This window comes from Loxodonta africana, chromosome 2, assembly GCF_030014295.1.
Source record: "Loxodonta africana isolate mLoxAfr1 chromosome 2, mLoxAfr1.hap2, whole genome shotgun sequence".
NCBI classification, from domain to species: domain Eukaryota; kingdom Metazoa; phylum Chordata; class Mammalia; order Proboscidea; family Elephantidae; genus Loxodonta; species Loxodonta africana.
Window position 1 is genome coordinate 49,813,480 of NC_087343.1, and position 25,091 is coordinate 49,838,570.

The 25,091-nt window shown below is 39.0% G+C and overlaps 2 protein-coding genes across 5 annotated transcripts in view; both read right to left on the reverse strand.

Annotated features, from left to right (window-relative positions):
- TMEM267 (transmembrane protein 267) overlaps positions 1 to 1,406 on the reverse strand; it is a 25,981-nt gene extending 24,575 nt beyond the window's left edge. The window contains exon 1 of one of the 3 annotated variants that reach the window (XM_023545448.2): positions 1,295 to 1,406. The gene's annotated coding sequence lies outside the window, so the exon portion shown is untranslated. Of the gene's footprint in view, positions 1 to 798; positions 925 to 1,294 lie in introns of those variants that run through there. The other 2 variants (XM_010588128.3, XM_003408016.4) reach the window with 2 other exon arrangements.
- The window catches only part of C2H5orf34 (chromosome 2 C5orf34 homolog), a 41,884-nt gene that overhangs the window by 3,345 nt on the left and 13,448 nt on the right, over positions 1 to 25,091 (reverse strand). Inside the window, exons 5-13 of one of the 2 annotated variants that reach the window (XM_003408017.4) lie at positions 24,886 to 24,984; positions 23,651 to 23,774; positions 19,649 to 19,740; positions 12,771 to 12,840; positions 9,060 to 9,230; positions 8,313 to 8,407; positions 7,010 to 7,108; positions 4,390 to 4,430; positions 812 to 3,565 (exon numbers count right to left, since the gene is read on the reverse strand). In XM_003408017.4, the coding sequence (XP_003408065.2) occupies positions 3,375 to 3,565; positions 4,390 to 4,430; positions 7,010 to 7,108; positions 8,313 to 8,407; positions 9,060 to 9,230; positions 12,771 to 12,840; positions 19,649 to 19,740; positions 23,651 to 23,774; positions 24,886 to 24,984 (982 nt within the window). In that variant the 3' untranslated portion in view covers positions 812 to 3,374. Of the gene's footprint in view, positions 1 to 798; positions 3,566 to 4,389; positions 4,431 to 7,009; positions 7,109 to 8,312; positions 8,408 to 9,059; positions 9,231 to 12,770; positions 12,841 to 19,648; positions 19,741 to 23,650; positions 23,775 to 24,885; positions 24,985 to 25,091 lie in introns of both variants that reach the window. The other variant, XM_064271760.1, reaches the window with a different exon arrangement.

A 25,091-nucleotide genomic window follows, 5' to 3' on the forward strand; every position in this document is an offset into this window, starting at 1 on the left:
TCCCCCCCACCCCCATCTCACAAATACTTGGGGGAAAAAAAAAAAAACCTGGGGTGAAAGCACGGTCCAAAAATTGTCTTTATTGCACTTAATCCTTAGCTAACTTTAGTCCTCTTTGAGCGGTAGGGTTGTTGCGCTCCCTCTATATACCTAATACATATAATTTCTTCAGTACTGTAATACCAAAAGCAGATGCCCAATCTGATGCCATTAACTTACAAGGAAACAAATCTTGCCCACTTTCACTGAAACTTTTTAGTCATCAGATCTCTGCATATAAAATGTTCGTTCCTATGGCCATGACGAAAGAAAACATACAGTTTTGAATTTCAACATGTTTTAAGTCTCAGCAAATTCCCAAAGCCATTCTTTTGTAAGGTTAGTACGATGCAATAATTTTTAAAATGTCAGCTAAGAAATACGGCAGAAAGAAGCCCTGGCGTCTGCAGCGAGGGGACCATGTCACACTTTACAGCATTCAAGTCTCTAGGGCCCGGGGTTCTGAAAGGCTCTTAAACCTGTATACCTGGTAAGGATCGCAATAGGTTCCTCCAGCAAAACTCCTGGGCACCACCCCTCCTCCCACCCGCCCCCCCCAACACAAGGGGCACGAAGCCTAAGCGAGGGCTGGGTATTATGAGCTCTGTAAGAGTGATAAAAAAAAAAAAAAAAAAAATTTTTTTTTTTTTTTTTTTTTAAGAGTGATAAAGCCAGAGAGCGACAGTGCCCGCTCGCGTGCCACGCACCCCGCTTGCTCAGGGCTCCCGCGCCCCTGCCCTCTCTGCATGTCATCCCTACCCGGAACCCGGACCTTCCAGACTTCAGGCTCGGTCAGTCCCCGCCTCCGGCTTCCCACATCAGGCGCAGCTACACGCCGTCCATGCAGGACCCCTCCCGCCGGGTGCCTCTCAGCAGCTCCGCCGGTCCCACCCTCGCTCGCGTGCTGGAGCAAGCAGCCGGAAAGACAGCCCCGCCCCTCTCTCCGCCCCTTCGCCTAGGCACCATAGAGACGCCAGGTGCGGCCAGAGCGGCTCCCGCCCCCAGCGTCAGCCGGGGACGTCGGGATACTGGCCCCACTCTGAGCCGAGGGAAGGCAATACTCGAGTACTTTCTGGTTGCGCGAGTGGATAAATTGAGTTCTCCCCGGCCCTGCGCAAAAAAGGGGACCTTTGGAACGACTGGGTGGGGTGTGAAAAGTGCCTTGTTAGTTTCCTTCTGTCAAATTTGAGGGTTCGTTTCTTGGCGTAGCCGACGCCATGTCACAGACGTAGCCGCCGACTTCCCCACGACGTACCTTAAGCGGTGGCTGGGAAACTGGGGACCAAGAAGTGGCCTCATCGAAAGCAGGACGTACAGGCCTGTACCCCAGACGCTTGAGCTGGGAGCCACGGGCCGTTGTGTGTCCCGAGGGTGTTCAGATTTTTCCAGCTTCCTTCAGCGGATACTTCAGGGTGGGCGTCGGAGTTTTTCCACAGGACAGTGGGACCGCGCGGTGCTGCAGACCTAACACAATTCTGTAGCGCTTTACCGCCCCCTCGGAGATCTCTTGATAATTATTCGTTCCCACTGTGTACGTTGAGAGCTACCCTTCTTTGTGGATAGCAGTGACGCGGGCTGCAACATTTAGTCATGACTACTAAATGCTCACTTGAAAAAGCGACTCCAGTTAATTAACGGGACTCAAAAGATGCAGCCTGTTTACTGGAACTCTGGCCAGGTACCAATCCCCCTGTCTCGGAGTGGTGGGTGCTGTCTTAGCATAGAGCACACATCTAGCTTGGCTTTTGGCTCTAGGAAGCAATGGCCCAAGAGAAGAGGCCTAAAGAGGACCACTGTTTCTCCTTCCTACTTACAGTTTCTCAAAACAAGTGTCAGGTAGAAGGAAGGAGAGCAGTGAGATCCTATTATATAGTTGAAAGACACCATAGAAAATTGTAATCGTCAATCACATATCAACTCCTAGGCTACTCACAAAGGTATTGAGTGTAGCTCAATTTCTAAATCATGTAATTTTTCATTGCCTGTCACACTTTTGGTTCATGGCCAATGGAAGACTCAATTGAGGTGGAAGAATTATACACGTTTTAACCCACAGAGCTTAAAAGGTAATTAAAAACGCCTGTCACCAAATACATTAGCAATTGAGTGCTTTCAGTCCTGTGAAGAATATATAGAAAGATGGCACATTTTCTGTTTGAATGCAATTAACAGTTTGCCATTGACCTTCTGGGGTATATGTCTTATCATAGCCTAGGCCTTCTAGAGCTATTGAGGGACCACATAAATGGCTTCCTGCAACCAAAACATAACAAAACCTTTACACTTTTTTTTTCTGTAATCGGTTTGTTATCTAAAGGTACTGATTTATAAAACACATACTGAGTGCTCTCAGTGTGCCTGGCACTATGCTTGGCACTGAGGCTACAGAATAGCTTTATGAAGCTCAAGTTCTAGTGGGAGCTATAGACCATAAAGAAACAAATAAGCTAGACAAATAGAGTGATGTAATAGAGAATAACTGGGAGGGGACAACTTTAGACAAAGTAGTCAAGGAGGTGCCTCTGAGGAGGTGATATTTATATTGAGACCTGAAGGTTGGGAAAGAGCCCAGTGTGAGGAGCTAAAGAGAGCACTGTGCATATTCAAATCACTGATATTACTCCTCTCTACTCTGCTTTATTCTCCATTTTTCTCTGTTGCTTCCACTTTTTTATGTGAAGAGGTTGGTCTTTTATAGAAATCAGAAGTTAACTGAATATTTCTGGTTGTCTTTAGTGTAATCTTTAAGTCTTTTTAGCTGTGTGGTTTTATTTACCTGTGTGGTTTTGTTACATATAATGCTTTGGATAAGCCCTCTCTCTTAGTCTCATGCACTTTGCAGCACTTATCTTTTCATATGTTCATCAGGCAGTTCCAACAAAATTTAATCTTTGCCGAAGTGCACAATTCTCAGCTTGAAGCAATATTGCTTAGATGAGGTTTTATTTATTTTTTAATAAGATCTATTTCTCATCTTATAGTTCTATCAAATACTTGGAGTAGAACCAAACAGAAAATTGCCAAACATACAATACTGCATATTTAAAAAAAAAAAAAAAGATTGCAGGTTAATAGTGTTTTACAAGATAAAAACAAACTTTATGGATTTTTTTCTCATAAATCTGCAATAGTTCAAAATTTTCAAAACAGTTCTTTATTAATCAAATATATATTTTAAAATTTATAAGTTAGGTATATTGCCTCCAAATGTCAATTCTCATATGATCATTGTACAGAAATACTGTATAGAATTTCTTGGGTTACTAGTGATTCTTCTTATCAGTCACTTGAAACAACATCCTTAAGGCTTAATAACAGTACAATTATTCCACTTTTCACTTTTTTGACTTCGACAGAAGACAGTCAATATCTTGAAGAATTTCAGAAGTTTTTTTCAATGCTACTAACACGCTCTTTTCATTAACTTCTAGCGAGGTTTCAGAAGATTTTGGTTTGCAATGACCAGAAGACTGCTGGTTTTTCTTGTTAGAAATCTGGTTTAGGACACCACAATTCTCCAGTAACACTGAGGTGATTAGTTAAGGAGTTTCCCCTACATTTTTCATTGTATTTTTACTTTCAGAATGCCTGACCTTTTTGTTAAATATTCTCAATTGGGAGGAAGATCTCTTGGGTTCTAATATTTTAGAGTTGGGAATTCAGAGCTCATTGAGTTAGGTGGGTTAGATTACTGAGGAGGAAGGATGAGTAAATACATGTGTGTTGGGATGGAGGTAGGTGGTGGGGAGGAAACAGAAGAATTAAAATCTCAGTAACATTTCTCTAACCGAAGAAGTGATATAGGAATGATAGGGAACAAAAGGGGGTAAAAGGATTATAAGCAACCTGTGTAGTGTTTTTATTTTTTCTAATTAAAAAACATTGAGAAATAAACTTGTCTTCTGTTGCAGAGCTACTTTATCATTTGAATAGGATTAAAAATCAGAAGATAAAACAAATTTCGATGAAGGTGGTGAGACTGTACAGAATGTGAGAAAAAGTAGTCAGGGACAGATCTCAAACAGTTACAATTTAGAATATAATTATATAATTTAAAAAGTTTCCAATGAAGACCTTAACCCTACTTCACTATTTTTTGTCTGATTTAATGTTAACATGATGTACCTTCAACAGATACATCTTAAATTACAATCTTAAAATACCCATGCTATTCAATAAAGCTATGAGTCGGAATCGACTCGACGGCACTGGGTTTGGTTTTTTTGGTTTTATTCAATAAAGCTCAGCATATGTAAGTATGGATTTCATATTCATAAAGTACACAGTCATGAATTAAGCTTAGAATGGAAAAGAAGTGGTTATGCAGGACAAATTCTGTTTAAAGGATACAGTTAAACTTCTGTATCTTTTCAAGTTCAGAAGCAACAGACCTGTGCAAGGAAAAAAAAATTAAATTCATGACAGTTGTCTGATTTCTTTTATAACCACAAAATTTTCATATAAGCATACTTGATTTTTTTTCCATAAGGGATAAAATCTTAGAGGAACCTGGAAATTAAAAACTCTATATTTGCTATATTTATTTGACTCAATTGATAGTTATTAAGCACTTTTTTTTTTTTTAAGATGTTGATGTAGCTTTAATATCATCCAATCATCTCTTCAGAAGAGTACTTAAGACCTGTCAGAACAATCACTGATTGCTAAGAGTACACCCAACTCCTCACTTATTGTCATGACTAAGTTCCAAAGACCAGGTTATTATGCAAAAATCGGCACTACGCAAAAATGGAGGATTTTTTTGTTTTCAGATCATCCATTTATTCTCTTTTAATTTAGAAAATATGATCATAGAAATAATAATGGCTAAGATTTACTGATGTGCTCATCACTGTGAGGGGTCCGGTTATGGATTATCCCTCTGTGGAGGAGGACTGGAGAAGACAAAGCTGAATAAAGCCAGGCTGTGAGACTGAAGGGCCCATGGCTTAACCACTTCACCTTTCTCCTGTGCTGGGTCAGAGCTTCCCTAGCTGAGCTGCTTCAAGGGCTCCACTCTCACCCTTGCGAGCCCTGCATGCACTCTCCCAGCTCAAGATCCAGGAGCCTCTTTTGCCTTCTGGGCCTGGTGACTCACCAAAGGCTTCCTGTGAGAGCACTAGGAGCCTGGCCACACACCCGGCCCCCCCCCCACTGAGGTAGAGGCTTCAGGGCCAGTTTGGCTTACTCTGGGACATCATTAAACAAGTACACATTTCTTCCAAACACCCTCTCTGATACCTCTGTCTTTCCTCCCTTTCCACCCCACAGTAATTTTGAGCTGCAGAGCTCCAGGGCCTCAGGCTACATAGGAGCTAGAAGCCCAGAAGAGGCACCTGCTGGCTTGGTGCTGCCTGCACGTCTGCCTGCAGGCCAAGGCCACCGAGGAGGCTGACCCCATGTGGCAGGAGGGAACAGAGGGCCCCGGGCAGCAGCACAGCTCAGCTTCCTAGAGGCCACCCAGAGACCCTCCTTGAGGGAAGAGACGCTTCAAAGCTGTTGCTGCCACGTTTACTACCTCATCAACGTGCAAAAAAGTCGGACAGTAGATTTTTTACTACTGTCATGAGTGCAACATTGGATAATGAGATAATCCATAGGTGAGGAGTAGGTGTACGTAGAAAGGCAACACAGAGCTAAAATGCTTCAAGAGACATGCTGACGTGTGATACATCTATTTTTCTTGTTTGGAAATAATAGAATAGACCATGGTGCATAAAGCACCTAGAGGTGGAACATTTCAATTGGAGAGGCAAAATGTCATGTTCCTTGTCTAGTTCCAGACCACAGCTACTTCAGGAGAGAAGGGTGGCAGACAAAGGCAGACAGTTGTTAACTGGGCTGATTAGACTGAAATCTGTACAAAATAATCCAGATGACAGAGAAAAAAAAAAAATTACAGATACTGAGAAAATATATTTCCTTGAAGCTGTTCTAACTCTGGATTTTATTAAACACATTTGATTTTTAGCAGGAAAGGAAGGTGGACAGCTCAAAATCATTAAATTCAGAATCTGTGTGTAACTGCTATGGTAGGCTCAAATGCAACTGAAACATCCCCAGCTATGTGATTTGGTATCCAGAGAACAGAAATGCGAAGTCCTCGTAGAAGTCACTGGTGCTGAGAGTACTTTTTTTTTCTTTTTAATTGTATTAGATATCTTAAAATGAAATTAAAACATATTTGTTTAAAAAATTTAATGATCATCCCATAAACAGAAAAATAAAATTTCTCCTCTCCACTTGGTGCTCCTCCACTCTCTGTCCCTCTAGCTCTGCTACCTCCATTAATTATTCTTTCTTTTCTTTTTACTGTGGCAAAAATTCATGCGACGCCCAACAGATAGTGTCTGCTCCATAAGATCTATCTCCTTGCTATCTGCACAGGCCAAAATTTACATTTTACCTTGGCCCTTGCTTCCTGCCTAAAATGTCCTATTTTCCCTAAATTTTCTTTTGAAGCCAGTTCTAGTCCCCTGCACATTGGAAGGCACCCAAGAGAGACTAAAATGCTTGCTTTACTTTTTAATTTGCCAGTTAATTTTGGGTAGGTAATTAATAGGATAGATATTATTTAAATATCAACTTTTCCTGAAAGCTTATTATGCTAGTCAACATTTATTTCCTTTAATATTACTGAAAATTTAAAATCCTTTTAACCTTTTTCATAAAACTTTAGAATGAATTTATCACAGTCATAAGCATTCTGATGTGAAGTTTTCAATACAAAGTGTTTCTGACCTTCAAGATGAAATATAATAAATTAAAGACTGCTAAAATAAATCAAAAATAATAATAATATTATTTTCAAACTTAAGCAATCAAAAACATTACAGGAGTTCAATATACTTAATTAAAAGGAAGAAAGTTTTCTGAGTAAAAATCTCGCAGAGTTTACCATTTGACACCTTAATTTTTAAGTATTAGTTGGTTCTTCTAAACACATTAAGTTTAAAAGAAAGATAAATACCATTTTTCTTTAAGAACAGAAGACGAAGGATGTGTAAGCATCTCTCTCAGACTGGCCTGGGTCAGTTTTCTGCACCATGATATTACTGTTGTCACATATCTAGATTGAATACGTTAAAATAAACAGTTGAAAAATGAGCTTGTATAGATTATATAGGTATTCAAAACAAAGGGAAAAATCATTAAGATAATTTTGGAAAAGGATAACGGAAAATTTTTAAAGTGAAGCATTTAGCATTTTCCAGATCTTTTTTACCCAATATAGAAAAGGTATGTTTTTCCCATTACTCATCAAAAATAATTTATTCATATGCATGATTAATTAACATGACATTTAAGAATCAAAACAAAGGTAGTCATCATTCAAACTAAAAATTCAAATACATAAATTCTCCTTATAGTTTTTCAACGTAAAATGAGTTTCATTAAGTTTATCATGAATGTCTTTATACATAAGATTATTTAAGTGAGCATTTGCTTACCAAAAGTGAAACCAGAAAATAATCATTATTGCATATATATATACACACATACATATATATACACATATATAAATTATATATAACTCATTGAATATACAAAACAAGTATCAGTTTTAATAAAATGAATGATCTGAAGTGATTAGTTAAAACAAATAGGAACATTTGCTACAACAGTATCTTTTTGAGGCAAATTATGGTATTCAAAATAGCAATAAGTGCTAGAGTATGTAGACCAAAAATAAAGTCCAAAAGAAAAATAAATTCAGGAAGTAGAAAAGTAATTCCTTTGTGATATTCTCAAGTAAAATCACTAAAATGTCAAGAATGTTACAATTAGAATTACTATAAATAATTAAACATTACGTGAGCCAAAAGAGAAAAAGCATATTCACAATCTGATTTCAAGAATCTTCTCTATTTTAAGAATAATCAGCTCATTTTTTTTTTCTACTTTATAGAAATATACAACTGTAGTTATTTGTTGTTGGAAACCTTATTTCAAATTGGTTAGTTAATTGGTTAACACAGATGACCACAGCCCAACCACCATAGGAAGGTAGCTATGTCTATAACATTCTTCATTCGAAAATCACTTGAATATAAATAAAAATGGTTAAAGATGTGATCTATTTACACTTAATTATGCTAGGTGCCAATATAACTATATTTCTATATTTGTAGAAATGATTTTAATTCATTTTACCCATAAGGAAAAACTAAAAATACACATAACATTTAAATAATATGAATTATATGCTTTTTCCCTGACAATTAAAAGTTATTTATTGACATGAAAATTATTTAAAAAATTGTTTTCAGTACCTTTCATATGGTCCAGGGTGTTCAATCTGAATGAGTTTATCTTGTCCATCAGGGAAAGTTAACTTACACCAACCTAAGTTGAGACTTTGATTTACCTTAAGATGTAAGAAGAAAGGTAAATTTTATCACTGTAAAACAAAAACCAACAAAACAAATCAACTCTCTTCTAACTTAATTATCAGTTTAAAAAATAAGAACCAGATGAATCAAAACCAAAACCAAACCCACTGCTGTCAAATTGATTCTGCCTCATAGTGACCCTATAGGACAGAGTAGAAGTGCCCCATAGAGTTTCCAGGGCTGTAAATCTTTATGGAAGCAGATTGTCACATCTTTCTCCCACAATGCAGCTTGTGGGTTCGAACTGCCAGTCTTTTGGTTAGCAGCCAAGTACTTTAACCACTGAGCTACCAGGGCTCAAAAGAACTAATCATTAAAAATTTATTTTGACTAATATAAAATTTATATTTGACATGGTATATAGGTATTATTTATATAATCACCACTCATATAATTATCAAGAAGAATAAAAATACTAGCATCTCTCTATATAACGAGTTATCTTTATTAAAATAACTATTTGCCACACCATTTTAATTACTGATAGGAAATCCACAGAGATCCATAAAGCCTCTAGACAGATTTTATACTTCAAAAAAAAAAAAAAAAAGTCTGATACTTTATTTTCTTTGTTCTGTTTTCCAGAGATAAATAAACAATATAGATTTCAGTCTGAAGTATACTCACCTGTACCTTTTGAGTGAAAAAGCTGAAATTCCAGTTTAAGGTTAGCGTAATACCATCTAAAAAGACAGCATGCACTTTGTCATCAGAGTATGCAAGAAATCTTCCCACCCTGGGTATGTGTGATTCTCTCAAAAGGAAAGGCAGTATATTGCTATCATTTATCCCAGGTACCTAAATTTAAGTAAATAAACATAGCAGGAAATAGAGTTATCCACTAACAAGATTTAAATGAATATTAATGAACCCTGATGCAACTTTAGATTGTTATTCATGAGTATTAAAGAATCTTTATGTATGTTTTAAACTTTCTAGAAGTAGATACCCAAAGCAGTCTACTTAGAGACAGAGTAACCTCTAGTATCTTTGTAAAGTTGCTCTTCTGTACTGAAATTTACAAAGAACACAGACAAAAATTAGAAGTATGGCAACATACAGGTTTGTAATCAAATTAGTATAGATACAAAAATCAAAGTCTGAGAATCACTTCCTCCAGGTTGGCATTAAAAGATTAATTTTTACAGTTATAAAAGTATATAGTAGAATACTATAATATCATGGTTTCTAAGGACTATTAGAAACCCTGGTGGCATAGTTGTTAAGTGCTATGGCTGCTAACCAAAAGGCTGGCAATTCAAATCCACCAGGCACTCCTTGGAAACTCTATGGGGCAGTCCTGTAGGGTCGCTATGAGCTGGAATCGACTCAACGGCAATGGGTTTGGTTTTTTTTAAAGACTATATTTTTTATGCACTACAAATCCACCACTCTTCTGTCAGTTTGTGGTACTGTGGTGGCTTGCATGTTGCTGTGATGCTAAAAACTATGCCACGGGTATCTCAAATACCAGCAGGGTCACTCATGGTGGACAGGTTTCAGTGGAGCTTCCAGACTAAGAGAGACTAGGAAGAAGGACCTGGCAGTCTACTACTGAAAAAACCGGCCAGCGAAAACCTTATGGACAACAGTAGAACACTGTCTGATATAGCACCAGAATATGAATCCCTCAGGTTGGAAGCCATTCAAGATACGACTGGGGAAGAGCTGCCTCCCCAAAGTAGAGTCGACCTTAATGACGCGGATGGAGTAAAGCTTTCAGGACCTTCATTTGCTGATATAGCACATCTCAAAATGAGAAGAAACATTTGCAAACATCCAATAATAATCAGAACAAAAAATGTACAAAGTATGAATCAAGGAAAATTGGAAGTTGTCAAAAATAAAGTAACATTCTTGAAGATCGATATCGTAGGCATTAGTGAGCTGAAATGGACTGGTATTGGTCATTCTGAATCAGACAATCATATGGTCTACTATGCCGGGAATGACAAATTGAAGAAGAATGGCATAGCATTCATCATCAAAAAGAACACTTCAAGGTCTATCATGAAATACAGTGCTGTCAGTGATAGGATGATATCCATATGTCCCAAGAAAGGCCAGTTAATAAGACTATTTTTCAAATTTACACACCAAACTGCTAAGGCCAAAGATGAAGAAATTGAAGATTTTTACCAACTTCTGCAGTTTAAAATTGATCAAACATGCAATCAATGCTAATTACGGGTGACTGGAATGTAAAAGTTGGAAACAAGAAGAATAAGCAAGAGTTGGAAAATACAGCCTTGGTGAAAGAAACAAAGCTGGATATCACATGATAGAATTTTGCAAGACCAAGGACCTATTCATTGGGAATACTTTTTCAACAACATAAATGGCGACTGTACACATGGACCTCACCAGATGGAATACACAGGAATCAAATCCACTGTATCTGTGGAAAGAGATGATGGAGAAGCTCAATATCATCAGTCAGAACAAGGCCAGGGGTCAACTGTGGAACAGACCATCAACTGCTCATAGGCAAGTTCAAGTTGAAGCTGAAGAAAATTAAATCAAGTCCACAAGAGCCAAAGTATAACCCTTGAGTATATCCCACCTGAATTCACAGACCATCTCCAGAACAGACTTGATGCACTGAACATTAATGACTGAAGACCAGATTAGTTGTGCGATGAGGTCATAAAAAAGACAGGAGGGAAAGTAAAAACCAAAATAGATGTCAGAAGAAACTCTGAAACTTACTCTTGAACATAGATTAGCTAAAGCAAATGGAAGAAACGATGAAATAAAAGCTGAATAGAAGATTTCAAAGGGCAGCTCAAGAAGACAAAGTAAAGTATTATAATGAAATGTGCAAAGACCTGAAGTTAGAAAACCGAAGGGGAAGAACATGCTCGGAATTTCTTAAGCTGAAGGAACTGAAGAAAAAATTCAAGCCTCAAGTTACAATATTGAAGGATTCTATGGGCAAAAGGAAACCCTGGTGGCATAGTGGTTGAGTCTGGCTGCTAACCAAAAGGTCAGCAGTTTGAATCCACCAGGCACTCCTTGGAAACCATATGCGACAGTTCTACTCTGTCCTATAGGGTTGCTATGAGTCAGAATTGACTCAGTGGCAGTGCGTTTGTTTTTTTGGTTTATGGGCAAAAAACTGAATGATGCAGGAAGCATCAAAAGAAGATGGAAGGGAATGCAGTTACCGTACCAAAAAGAATTGGTCAACATTCAACCATTTTAAGAGGCAGCATATGATCAAGAACTGATGGTACTGAAGGAAAAAGTCTAAGCTGCACTGAAGGCACTGACAAAAAATAAGGCTCCAGGAACTGATGAATGTCAATTAAGGTGTTTCAACAAATGGATGCAACACTGGAAGTGCTCACTCTTCTATGCCAAGAAATTTGGAAGACGGCCAGCCGACTGGAAGAGATCCATATAAGTACCTATTCCAAAGAAACATGTTAAAAAGCAAAGATGTCACTTTGAAGGCTAAGGTGTGCCTGACGCAAGTCATAGTATTTTCAATAGCCTCATATGTATATGAAGCTGGACAATGAATAACAAAGACTGAAGAAGAACTGATGCATTTGAATTGTGGTGCTGGCAAAGAATATTGAATATACCATGGACTGCCAGAGAATGGGACACCCTGGTGGCATTGTGGTTAAGAGTTTGGCTGCTAACCAAAAGGTCAGCAGTTCAAATCCACCAGGTGCTCCTTGGAAACCGTATGGGGCAGTTCTACTCCGTCCTATAGGGTCACTATGAGTTGGAATCTACTCGATAGCAATGAGTTTTTGGGCCAGAGAAAGAACACATCTGTCTTGGAAGAAGTAGAGTCAGAAAGCTCCTTAGAAGCAAGGATGACAAGACTTTGTTCCATGTACTTTGGACACGTTATCAGAAAGGAGCAGTATCTGGAGAAGGACATCATGCTTGTTAAAGTACAGGGTCAGCGAAAAAGTCAAAGACCCTCAAATGGACACAGTGGCTGCAATAATGGACTCAAACATAGCAACGATTGTGAGGATGGTGCAGGACTGGGCAGTGTTTTGTTCTGTTGTACACAGGGTCGCTATGAGTGGGAACTGACTCGAGGGCACCTAACAACAACATAATACAAATCCAACAAATCCGATCAATTTCCCTGCCCTTTTCCCTCCCATTACAAAAGAATGAAACAAAAATAAAAATGTATAATAAAAGTGTGATATAGAAGCCTGATTCTGAAGCGTTCTTCTTTTAGGCATTTTTCTGAATAATCCAATATTAATGTTACAAAGAGTTTCCTACACAACTGAAATGAAAGCAGTTTAAACTCAGAAGTATTAAAAAAAAATCTTACTTCTGAAACAATTTTTTTTAACATACCATTTTCCAGCAGCATATACGATAATTATGGCTTAAAGAAAGCCTTATCCTGGCACAATGTTGAAGAATTCTGTGAACGTAAAAAACACTGCTTAAATATTTGCAAATCATGGAATTTTCCAGTTTGAACAGCTCATTTTCAATATCACATAACATTTTTAGGTGGCAAGTAACTCATTTCTACCACCTTCTTTTCCTGACCACTTTTCTTGTAGATATTTCTAAGCTGCTAGGAGGGAACTACCATTGCTTCTCTTTGTGCTAATCTTAACTTTTAGCAAAGAAATGACTAAATGAAGAGGATTTTCAGGTGTTTCTTTTTTTTTTTTAATTAATTTTTATTAAGCTTCAAGTGAACATTTACCATTCCAATCAGTCTGTCACATGTAAGTTTACATACATCTTACTCCCTTCTCCCACTTGCTCTCCCCCATTGAGTCAGCCCTTTCAGTCTCTCGTTTTGTGCCAATTTTGCCGTCTTCCCTCTCTCTCTATCTTCCCATCCCCCCTCCAGTCAAGAGTTGCCAACACACTCTCAAGTGTCCACTTGATTTAATTAGCTCACTCTTCATCAGCATCTCTCTCCCCCCCACTGACCAGTCCTTTTCATGCCTGATGATTTGTCTTCGGGGATGGTTCCTGTCCTGTGCCATCAGAAGTTCTGGGGAGCATTGTCTCTGGGATTCCTCTAGTCGCAGTCATACCATTAAGTATGGTCTTTTTATGAGAATTTGGGGTCTGTATCCCATTGGTCTCCTGCTCCCTCAGGAGTTGTCTGTTGTTCTCCCTGACAGGGCAGACACTGATTGTGGCCGGGCACCAACTAGTTCTTCTGGTCTCAGGATAATGTAGGTCTCTGGTTCATGTGGCCCTTTCTGTCTCTTGGGTTCTTAGTTGTCGTGTGACCTTGGTGTTCTTCCTTTGCCTTTGCTCCAGGTGGGTTGAGACCAATTGATGTATCTTAGATGGCCGCTTGTTGGCATTTAGGACCCCAGATGCCACATTTCAAAGTGGGATGCAGAATGTTTTCATATTAGAATTATTTTGCCCATTGACTTAGAAGTCCCCTCAAACCATGTTCCCCAGACCCCAGCCCCTGCTCCGCTGACCTTTGAAGCTTTCATTTTCTCCCGGAAACCTCTTTGCTTTTAGTCCAGTCCAATTAGGCTGACCTTCCTTGTATTGAGTGTTGTCTTTCCCTTCACCCAAAGCAGTTCTTATCTACAGATTGATCAATAAAAAACCCTCTCCCTCCCTCCCCACTTTTTAACCACAAAAGTATGTGTTCTTCTCTGTTTTTTCTATTTCTCAAGATCTTATAATAGTGGTCTCATACAATATTTGTCCTTTTGCCTCTGACTCATTTCGCTCAGCATAATGCCTTCCAGATTCCTCCATGTTATGAAATGTTTCAGAGATTCCTCACTGTTCTTTATCGATGTGTAGTATTCCATTGTGTGAATATACCACAATTTATTTACCCATTCATCCGCTGACGGACATCTTGGTTGCTTTCAGCTTTTTGCTATTGTAAACAGAGCTGCAATAAACATGGGTGTGCATATATCTGTTTGTGTGAAGGCTCTTGTATCTCTAGGGTATATTCCGAGGAGTGGGATTTCTGGGTTGTATGGTAGTTCTATTTCTAACTGTTTAAGATAACGCCAGATAGATTTCCAAAGTGGTTGTACCATTTTACAATCCCACCAGCAGTGTATGAGAGTTCCAATCTCTCCGCAGCCTCTCCAACATTTATTATTTTGTGTTTTTTGGATTAATGCCACCCTAGTTGGTGTGAGATGGAATCTCATCGTAGTTTTAATTTGCATTTCTCTAACGGCTAATGATCGGGGAGCATTTTCTCATGTGTCTGTTGGCTGCCTGAATATCTTCTTTAGTGAAATGTGTGTTCATATCCTTTGCCCACTTCTTGATTGGGTTGTTTGTCTTTTTGTGGTTGAGTTTTGACAGAATCATGTAGATTTTAGAGATCAGGCGCTGGTCGGAGATGTCATAGCTGAATATTCTTTCCCAGTCTGTAGGTGGTCTTTTTACTCTTTTGGTGAAGTCTTTAGATGAGCATAGGTGTTTGATTTTTAGGAGCTCCCAGTTATCTGGTTTCTCTTCATCATTTTTGGTAATGTTTTGTATTCTGTTTATGCCCTGTATTAGGGCTCCTAGGGTTGTCCCTATTTTTTCTTCCATGATCTTTATCGTTTTAGTCTTTATGTTTAGGTCTTTGATCCACTTGGAGTTAGTTTTTGTGCATGGTGTGAGGTATGGGTCCTGTTTCATTCTTTTGCAAATGGATATCCAGTTATGCCAGCACCATTTGTTAAAAAGACTATCTTTTCCCCAATTGACTGACACTGGTCCTTTGTCAAATATCAGCTGCTCATACATGGATGGATTTATATCTGGGTTCTCAATTCTGTTCCATTGGTCTATGTGCCTGTTGTTGTACCAGTACCAGGCTGTTTTGACTACTGTAGCTGTATAATAGGTTCTGAAATCAGGTAGAGTGAGGTCTCCCACTTTCTCCTTCTTTTTCAGTAATGCTTTGCTTATCCAGGGGTTCTTTCCCTTCCATATGAAAGTAGTGATTTGTTTCTCTATCCCCTTAAAATATGACATTGGTATTTGGATTGGAAGTGCGTTATATGTATAGATGGCTTTTGGTAGAATAGACATTTTTACTATGTTAAGTCTTCCTATCCATGAGCAGGGTATGTTTTTCCACTTAAGTATGTCCTTTTGAATTTCTTGTAGCAGAGTTTTATAGTTTTCTTTGTATAGGTCGTTTACATCCTTGGTAAGATTTATTCCCAAGTATTTTATCTTCTTTGGGGCTACTGTGAATGGTATTGATTTGGTTATTTCCTCTTCGGTGTTCTTTTTGTTGATGTAGAGGAATCCAAGTGATTTTTGTATGTTTATTTTATAACCTGAGACTCTTCCAAACTCTTCTATTAGTTTCAGTAGTTTTCTGGAGGATTCCTTAGGGTTTTCCATGTATACGATCATGTCATCTGCAAATAGTGATAGCTTTACTTCCTCCTTGCCAATCTGGATACCCTTTATTTCTTTGTCTAGCCTAATTACCCTGGCTAGGACTTCAAGTACGATGTTGAATAAGAGCAGTGATAAAGGGCATCCTTGTCTGGTTCCCGTTCTCAAGGGAAATGCTTTCAGGTTCTCTCCATTTAGAGTGATATTGGCTGTTGGCTTTGCATAGATGCCCTTTATTATGTTGAGGAATTTTCCTTCAATTCCTGTTTAGGTAAGAGTTTTTATCATAAATGGGTGTTGAACTTTGTCAAATGCCTTTTCTGCATCTATTGATAAGATCATGTGGTTTTTATCTTTTGTTTTATTTATGTAATGGATTACATTAATGGTTTTTCTGATATTAAACCAGCCTTGCATACCTGGTATAAATCCCACTTGATCAGGGTGAATTATTTTTTTGATGTGTTGTTGGATTCTATTGGCTAGAATTTTGTTGAGGATTTTTGCATCTATGTTCATGAGGGATATAGGTCTAAAATTTTCTTTTTTTGTAATGTCTTTATCTGGTTTTGGTATCAGGGAGATGGTAGCTTCATAGAATGAGTTGGGTAGTATTCCGTCTTTTTCTATGCTTTGAAATACCTTCAATAGTAATGGTGTTAAGTCTTCTCTGAAGGTTTGGTAGAACTGCAGTGAAGCCGTCTGGGCCAGGACTTTTTTTTGTTGGAAGTTTTTTGTTTACCGTTTCAATCTCTTTTTTGTTATGGGTCTATTCAGTTGTTCTACTTCTGAATGTGTTAGTTTAGGTAGGTAGTATTGTTCCAAGAATTTATCCATTTCTTCTAAGTTTTCAAATTTGTTAGAGTACAATTTTACGTAGTAATCTGAAATGATTCTTTTAATTTCATTTGGCTCTGTTGTGATGTGGTCCTTCTCGTTTCTTATTCGGGTTATTTGTTTCCTTTCCTGTTTTTCTTTAGTCAGTCTAGCCAATGGTTTATCAATTTTGTTAATTTTTTCAAAGAACCAGCTTTTGGCTTTGTTAATTCTTTCAATTGTTTTTCTGTTCTCTAATTCATTTAGTTCAGCTCTAATTTTTATTATTTGTTTTCTTCTGGAGCCTGATGGGTTCTTTTGTTGCTCACTTTCTATTTGTTCAAGTTGTCGGGACAGTTCTCTGATTTTGGCTCTTTCTTCTTTTTGTATGTGTGCATTTATCGATATAAATTGGCCTCTGAGCACTGCTTTTGTGTCAGGAGTTCTTCAACTATTTTCTCTGTGTTTTCTGTCCCCCCTCCCTATTCTGGGACTCCAATCACTCGCAAGTTATCCTTCTTGATAGAGTCCCACATGATTCTTAGGGTTTCTTCACTTTTTTTAATTCTTTTATCTGATTTTTTTTCAGCTATGTTGGTGTTGATTCCCTGGTCCTCCAGAAGTCCCAGTCTACATTCTAATTGCTTGAGTCTGCTCCTCTGACTTCCTATTGCGTTGTCTAATTCTGTAATTTTATTGTTTATCTTTTGGATTTCTACATGCTGTCTCTCTATGGATTCTTGCAACTTATTAATTTTTCCACTATGTTCTTGCATAATCTTTTTGAGTTCTTCAACAGTTTTATCAGTGTGTTCCTTGGCTTTTTCTGCAGTTAGCCTAATTTCATTTGTGATGTCTTTATGCATTCTGTAAATTGGTTTTTTATATTCTGTATCTGATAATTCCAGGATTGTATCTTCATTTGGGAAAGATTTTGATTCTTTTGTTTGGGGGGTTGGAGAAGCTGTCATGGTCTGTTTCTTAATGTGGTTTGATATGGACTGCTGTCTCCGAGCCATCACTGGGAAACTAGTTTTTCCAGGTAATCAGCTAAAAAAAAAAATGCAGTCAGATCCCTATCTGAATTCTCCCTCTGGATCAGGGTATTCGGATGTTAATGGAGCCACTTGGGGAGGGTGGGGGAGGGATCAGAGAGCTAGGAGTGTAGCACCTCAGAATATAGAGCTGATCCCCGTGTTCACGCTCCGCCCGCGCCTGCCAAAATCCCGGCGGGACGACTCCCGGGCTGGGACGCTGCTCTCCCCACTCCAAGACCAGTCACTTCCTCTCGGGGGCTTCTCCCTCCGGCGCCCCGCTCTGCTCGCACGAACTGGGTGGACGTCGCCCGCACGAACGGCTGGGCCCGCCTCCGGGGTCAATTCAGGGAAATATAACTGGTCCCCGTGCTCACGCCCCGCCCACACCCACCAAAATCCCAGCGGGACAGCTCCCCAGCTGGGACGCTGCTCTCCCCGCTCCGAGACCAGTCACTTCCTCCCGGGGACTTCTCCCTCCGGTGCGCCGCACCACTCTCGCTAAGTGGGTGGGCGTCGCCCGCACGAACGGCTGGGCCCGCCCCCGGGGTCTATTCAGAGGAATATAACTGGTCCCCGCGCTCACGCCCCGCCCGCGTCCGGCAAAATCCCAGCGGGACGGCTCCCCGGCTGGGACGCTGCTCTCCCTGCTCCAAGACCAGTCACTTCCTCCCGGGGACTTCTCCCTCCGGTGCGCCACGCCGCACGTGCGAACTGGGTGGGCGTTGCCCACACGAACGTCTGGGCCCCCCTCCCGGGTCGCTTTAGGGAAATATAGCTGATCCCCACGCTCGTGCCACGCCCGCTTCCTGCCAAACTCCCGGCGGGACGGCTCCCCGGCTGGGACGCTGCTCTCCCCGCTCCAAGATCAGTCACTGCCTCCCGGGTGCTTCTCCCACCAGCTGCGCCGCTACGCCGCCTGCGCCAACCGGCTAGGCTCCCTCCCGGGATGAGTTCGGGGGGTAGGGCTGGGCCCCTTATCTGTGCCATCTGCCCCCTGGGCTCTGCCCCAGATTGGGCTCCGAAGGTCACCTGCCTGGTACGCTGGCTCCTAGTTCTGAAAACGATCGCTGTCTGCCCGTATTTGTTCATTCTCCGTCTCTAAGTCTGTTTGTTGTTCAGAGTTCGTAGATTGTTATGTATGTGATCGATTCACTTGTTTTTCCGAGTCTTTGTTGCAAGAGGGATCCGCGGTAGCGTCCACCTAGTCTGCCATCTTGGCCCCGCCTCCAGGTTTCTTTTTAAGAGGTGATAGATTCACAGTGCCTAAAAGGTTTAGCATAGCCTAAAGTAGTGGTGACGTGAATCAAGTGTCCCTCGAAAATCAAATTATAAATTCTGCTCCTTCAGTTCTACTTGGGAAGTTGTTTGGACATAAATTATAAAAATAAATAATTCAACAATCCACTTCCACTCTTCTAGGTGCCACAGATTAATTAATTAAGAGGAATAAAAACACATAAACCAAAGACTCAAAATATACTTCATCCTTTGTACATTCTCAAAAATCTTTATTACTCTGAGGATAGTAAAGAAGTACTGAATTTAAAATGTATCATCAAATCTCCAACTTAATTCCAAAGACCAGAAATGTCACACTTATCCAGAGAAAAGGTATTTATTTCCAGGCAGCACTTGCTCTCCACATATAGGTATTTCTCCATATTTAAATTTCAAAGCCAGAAGTACTCTTAATTACCTTGTTTTATAAATAATGAAACTTGAGACCCAGAAGAGTTAACAAATTTTACCACAGACATATATTTTTATTGTAGCTATCAATTCTCAACCTTACCCCTAACCACTAGAAAATGCATTTTCAAATTGGGCAAGTGTTCTTGCTATCCTTTTCCAAATCATTCATTCCACCACCATTAAAAAGTCAGTGCCTCCTGAGCAATTGGAGAGTAATTTACAGGCTATCAGAATGTAACTTTTGAATGAATACGAGGAATCCCACTTAGAAAAAGAAGTTTTCTGACACATTACGCTTGATTCAGTTGAATGCAAAGAACTTACCTTGTTGCTTGTTTAAGTAGAGAGCACACGGAGAACAGACTTCCTGGTCTATCTGGAGGAAGGTTACTTATTGAGTAAGTTTTCTCTTTCCTCTGAAAATTAGTTCAAAATGAAATATCTCATTTGTAATTAATTTTGGCCATTACCGTACTTAGCTATTTTTTCTGAAAATATCCACTTACATAGTGACAAAGTGAGCAGTTTTTTTTAACAATCTAAAATCTACATATTTTAAGGGTATTTTATGATGTTTTTCCATTTTTCCTTTTTCCTATTTCAGTTTTTAAATTGTTGTTGTTAGGTGCCCTTGGACTTGTAGTAACCCTATGTACAACAGAATGAAATACTGCCCGGTCCTGCACCATCTTCACAATCGTTGCTATGTCTGAGCTCATTGTTGTAGCCACTGTGTCAATCCATTTTGTTAAGGGTCTTCCTCTTTTTCCCTGACCATCTACTGTACCAAGCATGATGTCCTTCTCTAAGGACTGGTCCGTTCTGATAACCTGTCCAAAGTACATGAGACAAAGTCTCGCTAGCCTCGCTTCTAAGGAGCATTCTGGCTGTACTTCCTCCACAATAGATTTGTTTGTTCTTCTAGCAGTCCACAGTATATTCAGTATTCTTCACCAATACCATAATATAAATGCGTCAATTCTTCTTTGGTCTTCCTTATTCGCTGAATTTTTAAATTATACAATAATAATGTTTTTGTTGTAAAAAATATTAAAAATATCAAAAGTAATCCCCTGATTGCACTCTCACAAAACCCCAGACCTCTCCTCAAAGGTAATCACTTCAGTTCTGTGTGTATTTGCCCAGATTTTTCCCTGTGTATTTACATGTATATATGTAGTAATACATATATTTGGGTTTTTTTTGTTGTTGTTCTTTACACAGAGATATCACATTGTACATGTTCTTATGCAGCTTGCTTTTTGCATTCTATGATATTCCTTGGAGATCTTTCAATACCTACTTCTCAGTCCATCTACATTGTCCTTATTCTTTTTAACTGTTTTGCAGCATTTCCCATAATCTGATCATGATAGCTTATTTCACTATTGATGTACATTTAGGTTGTTTCCAGTTTTTTGCTATTACAAACATTGCCACCATCAACAGCCTTGCCATGCTTCTTTGCACACATGTGCAAATACTTTTCTAGGACAGGTACCTAAATGCAGAATTTCTGATGAATTTTACCTGATATTATCAAATTGTCCTCTATGAAAGCTGAGCCAATTTACTCCGTCAACACTATGAAAAGTACCCCTTTTCCCACATCCTTGCCAACATTAGGTACTGTGAATTTTTTTAGTTTTTTGTCAATTCGAGTGAAAAATGTTAAGTCATTGTTATTTTAATTTGCATTTCCCTGATGCACCTAGTAAAGTTGAATTTATTTTCAAATATTTATGGGTTATTTATATTGCTTTTTCTATGGTTTAACTATTAACATACTCTGCTCATTTTCCTTTTTTGGGGGGTGGGTGGTGTTTTCATTACTGATTTGTAGTATGCAGTATTTTCTCTCAAATCTTTGAAACTATACAGAAGTTTAAAGTTTAACATGAATTTTAAAATTTCAAACTTATCAAACTTTTCTGTTACAGCTTCTGGGTTTTTGTATCATGCTTACAAGATTATAAACACTATTCTGTATTTTCTTCTAATAATTACAAAGTTTTTTTTTTATTCATTCAGAATTTATTTTGGAGTATGTATTAAAGTAAGGAGCAAACACTTTTATCTCCAAAAAATCAGCTGTTTCTAAATCTTTACAGAGACTGAATGGGTTGTAAACAGAGCCTGAGAGTAAAGCCCAAATGAGTCTACTACAAATGCAAAGCTTGGTGTTTTGCATTTTATCTAACAGCTCATACTTAAAAACAAACAAACAAAAGTTTATGCTTCCACTCCATGTCTGCCTCAGTATAAAAATTACTACCCCTATTCCTAACACCCCTGAGTAAAACTGAAGCCCCCGGAAGATGTGTATATTATTCTGTGGATCTGTGAACTCCCTGACAGAGAGCAGTGTGAACACGCGTACCCACTTTGACTGCTTACTTGTCTCACACACTAGAAACACACACACACAAATATGTATTTAGAAGAAAATACATAAAACTTCCGGTCACATTTTCATTTCATTTGCTTGTTTGCCTGACTGACCTCTTAACTGTGAACCCTTCAGGGAAGGGACCAAGTCTTCTCTTCCTCATCCCCAGTGCTTAATAGAGCACCTGCCTAAGGGTAAGTGTCCAATTAATATTTATTGAATAAATGAATACTTTCCTACCAATAAACTCCAATTAAGAATCTCCTCCGATATATACCAAAATATTTATGAGTGAAATGATTTGGGATTTACTAAAAAATAAATAGGAGGTAAAAGGGGCAGTGGGAAATATAAATGAGTAAATGGGTGTTCATTATACTAGCCTCTTTCTCCACTTTTATATAAACTTGAAATTTTCTATAGTAAAAAAAAAAAAAATCTGCTCCATTTTTAACTCTTTTCCCTAGCAGCTGATAGTTTTATCACTCACTTTACTCTGTAATAGAGAAAACATATTACGTTCCACTCTGCAAAGTAGTGTGACATTGTGGTGACCCCATAAAAGCATGGGTGTCAAATGTCAGTGTGATGGATAAGGCTGTGTCAACTTGGCTGGGTCATGATTCTCAGTGCTTTGGCAGTTGTATAATGTTATGATCACTTCCTTGTTGAAATCTGGTATGTGATCACCCCCATGATGGAATCTGCTGAGTAGTACGGGTGGGGGCAAGGCCTGTGGGGGCTCACTGCCCCCTCAGCCTTCATCTCTCCGCCCTCCACCATCTATTTCCGTCCTCCTCGCCTTGCCAAGGTTTTTGGCTTATTCTGGATCCTGCAGCTGCCTCTTGTTAGTTTGATCTTCGGTTCTTGGGACTTGAGCTAGCAGCTTACCTGCTGATTTTGGGATTCTCAATCTTCACAGCCTGTAAGCAAAAGTCCTGCTCTCCGACCTGCCGATCCTGGGTTCTCCAGCCCCTGCAGCTATGTGAATCAGGAGAAGCCTTGTAGTCTTGCCTGCCAATCTTGGGATTCACCGATCTTCACGGCCTGTGAGCAAAATCCTGCTCTCCAACCTGCCCATCTTGGGTTCACTAGCCCCTGCAGCTACATGAATCAGAAGAAGCCTTGCAGTCTTGCCTGCTGATTTTAGGATTCATTAATCTTCACAGCCTATGAGCAAGAGTCCTACTCTTTGACCTGCTGACCTTCAGTTCACCAGCCCCTGTGGCTATGTGAGTTAAGAGAAGCCTCTATCCTGATTCATGGACCTGGGATGTTCCAGCCTCTACAATCATGTGAGCTGTTAACTTGACATAAACTTCTCTCTCTCTATATATATTTATACACTTCACTGGTTTTGCTTCTCTAGAGAATCCAGCCTAAGACAGTCAGGCTGAGAACAAGCAACTTAAGACTCATTAAGATAATATCTACATAATTACATTACGGTCTGATAAACGCATCATGTTTCATTGTTTTAACAACAGAGAAATCTCATTCAATCTTCTAATTGCATGTAAAGATATAAGAGTTAAGAAGTGTTTAATAGATACAAACAATTACATGGTAATGAAAAAAGAGTGTGCTTTTTCATAGGCAAATATTAAAAATGTTAAGTCAAAACAGCATATTAATGCAAAGTAATGCTGCTGGTCTGCACATGTCCTATTGAGAAATTCTGCAACAGAAGAAATTCAGCTTCTGTTTAAATAGAAATTGCTTAGCAAATGGATGACAGCAGGGTGAGAATACAGGGAAAATTAGGTTGTTAGTAGTTACTGTGCTAATGCTACAGTTAAGATTTTGTTACTTCTCCGGGCTAGGGGATAGCAAGCAATGTTTATATGTAAAGACCAAATTTCCCCATATACATTTGGAATGACTTAGAAACAGCTATATACAAAAAATCTTGAGTTGAGACCTCTTTGTAGGCTTACCTCTTCTGGTCCTTCTTGGATGGGATAATATGTAAAATAGTTTCCAAAATACGCTCCTTCTGATTTGAAAACAGACCCATCTCCAGGATAAATCTCTATTGAGTTCACATTTTTATGGGTAAGTCTAAGGAAAAAAAATAATAATTAAAAAAAAAATTTTTTTCTATTCAAGATTAAAATATGCATGAAGGCAGTCATTAAAAAAAAAAAAAAAGAACAAAGAAATATGGCCTTTTGCTTATCCAGAGAAGCATATCATCTCATACTCTATATCCTAATCAGCTAATTAACTTTCTGTCAAAAGATAAACAGAATACGCAGACTTGGTTTAGGTATATATTTCAGCAACTAAGCTCTAAACTTCTGGATATCAGGCATCTTGTCTTATCATCCTGGTATCCCCAATGCCAATCACAGGGCTGACACATAACAGTTACCTAAGCAATTTCTATTGTAGAGAGGTTAAATAATAACATTAACCTTTGAGAATGAAACTAGTAGAATCAATATCTGGTGGAAGAGATTTGTCATCTGTAGAAGGAGCCATCCCCTAAAAGAAGGTGACTGATTATACCTGGAACAACCAGATACAATCAAGCTATTCGGTATGTACAGCACATTAAAAAAAGTTAAGACAAATCAATTTTATTGAAAAATGTCTGAAGAATATGTTGTCAAAAGGGAGTGGGTCTTCATGCAAGAAAAAGAGAGCCCAAAGAACAAAAAGTTAAATGCGCTTTTTCGGCATGACTCACGTAAGTGAAACTCGGAATTTGGCCAACTCTAGATAGATGTACTTTCTTGGGGGTTAGGGATCATTCAACAGAGTAGTCGCTGGCACGTAGCAGCCACCCAGTAAATATTTGCTGCATGAATGAAAACTGAAATCTCCCGTAAGGTTCCCTGACTTCTCTAATTCCATGCTAAGTTACTGATGACTAATTCAGACAGGTGGATCCCATAATCCTTGGAAAGAGTATCTGAATAGCTGATACGAATATTTCATTTACCAGTTAAACTGATCCTTCACTGGCTTCCTGTTTTTCACACAAGTCTTGTGAACATAGTTAAACGTGAGTTAGTCACAAGACCCGTGTGCACTGATAAAGTTTTGAGACATGTAAAACTCAGGATCACAGGACCATGGTGACCCCAACAAAACTGTCGTCTTGTGAGAATCTGTCTGCAAGGCTAGCCTTGTCCCGTGTGACCCCACTAAGACACAGGTGTCTTACCTATATGTAACACCCTTATACCAAACCACTTTCACTAGTTCAGGGTAGGAATATTCTTCATCCAACTGTCTCTGTAAAGATGAATCACAGAAATTCCACCTGTAATGGATAAAATACAAGCTATTAATTCTGGCTGCTCAACATACTTACCTTTAAAAGTCAACAAAAGAGTGCTACTATAACAAGATGTATTTCTTGCTTAGCTT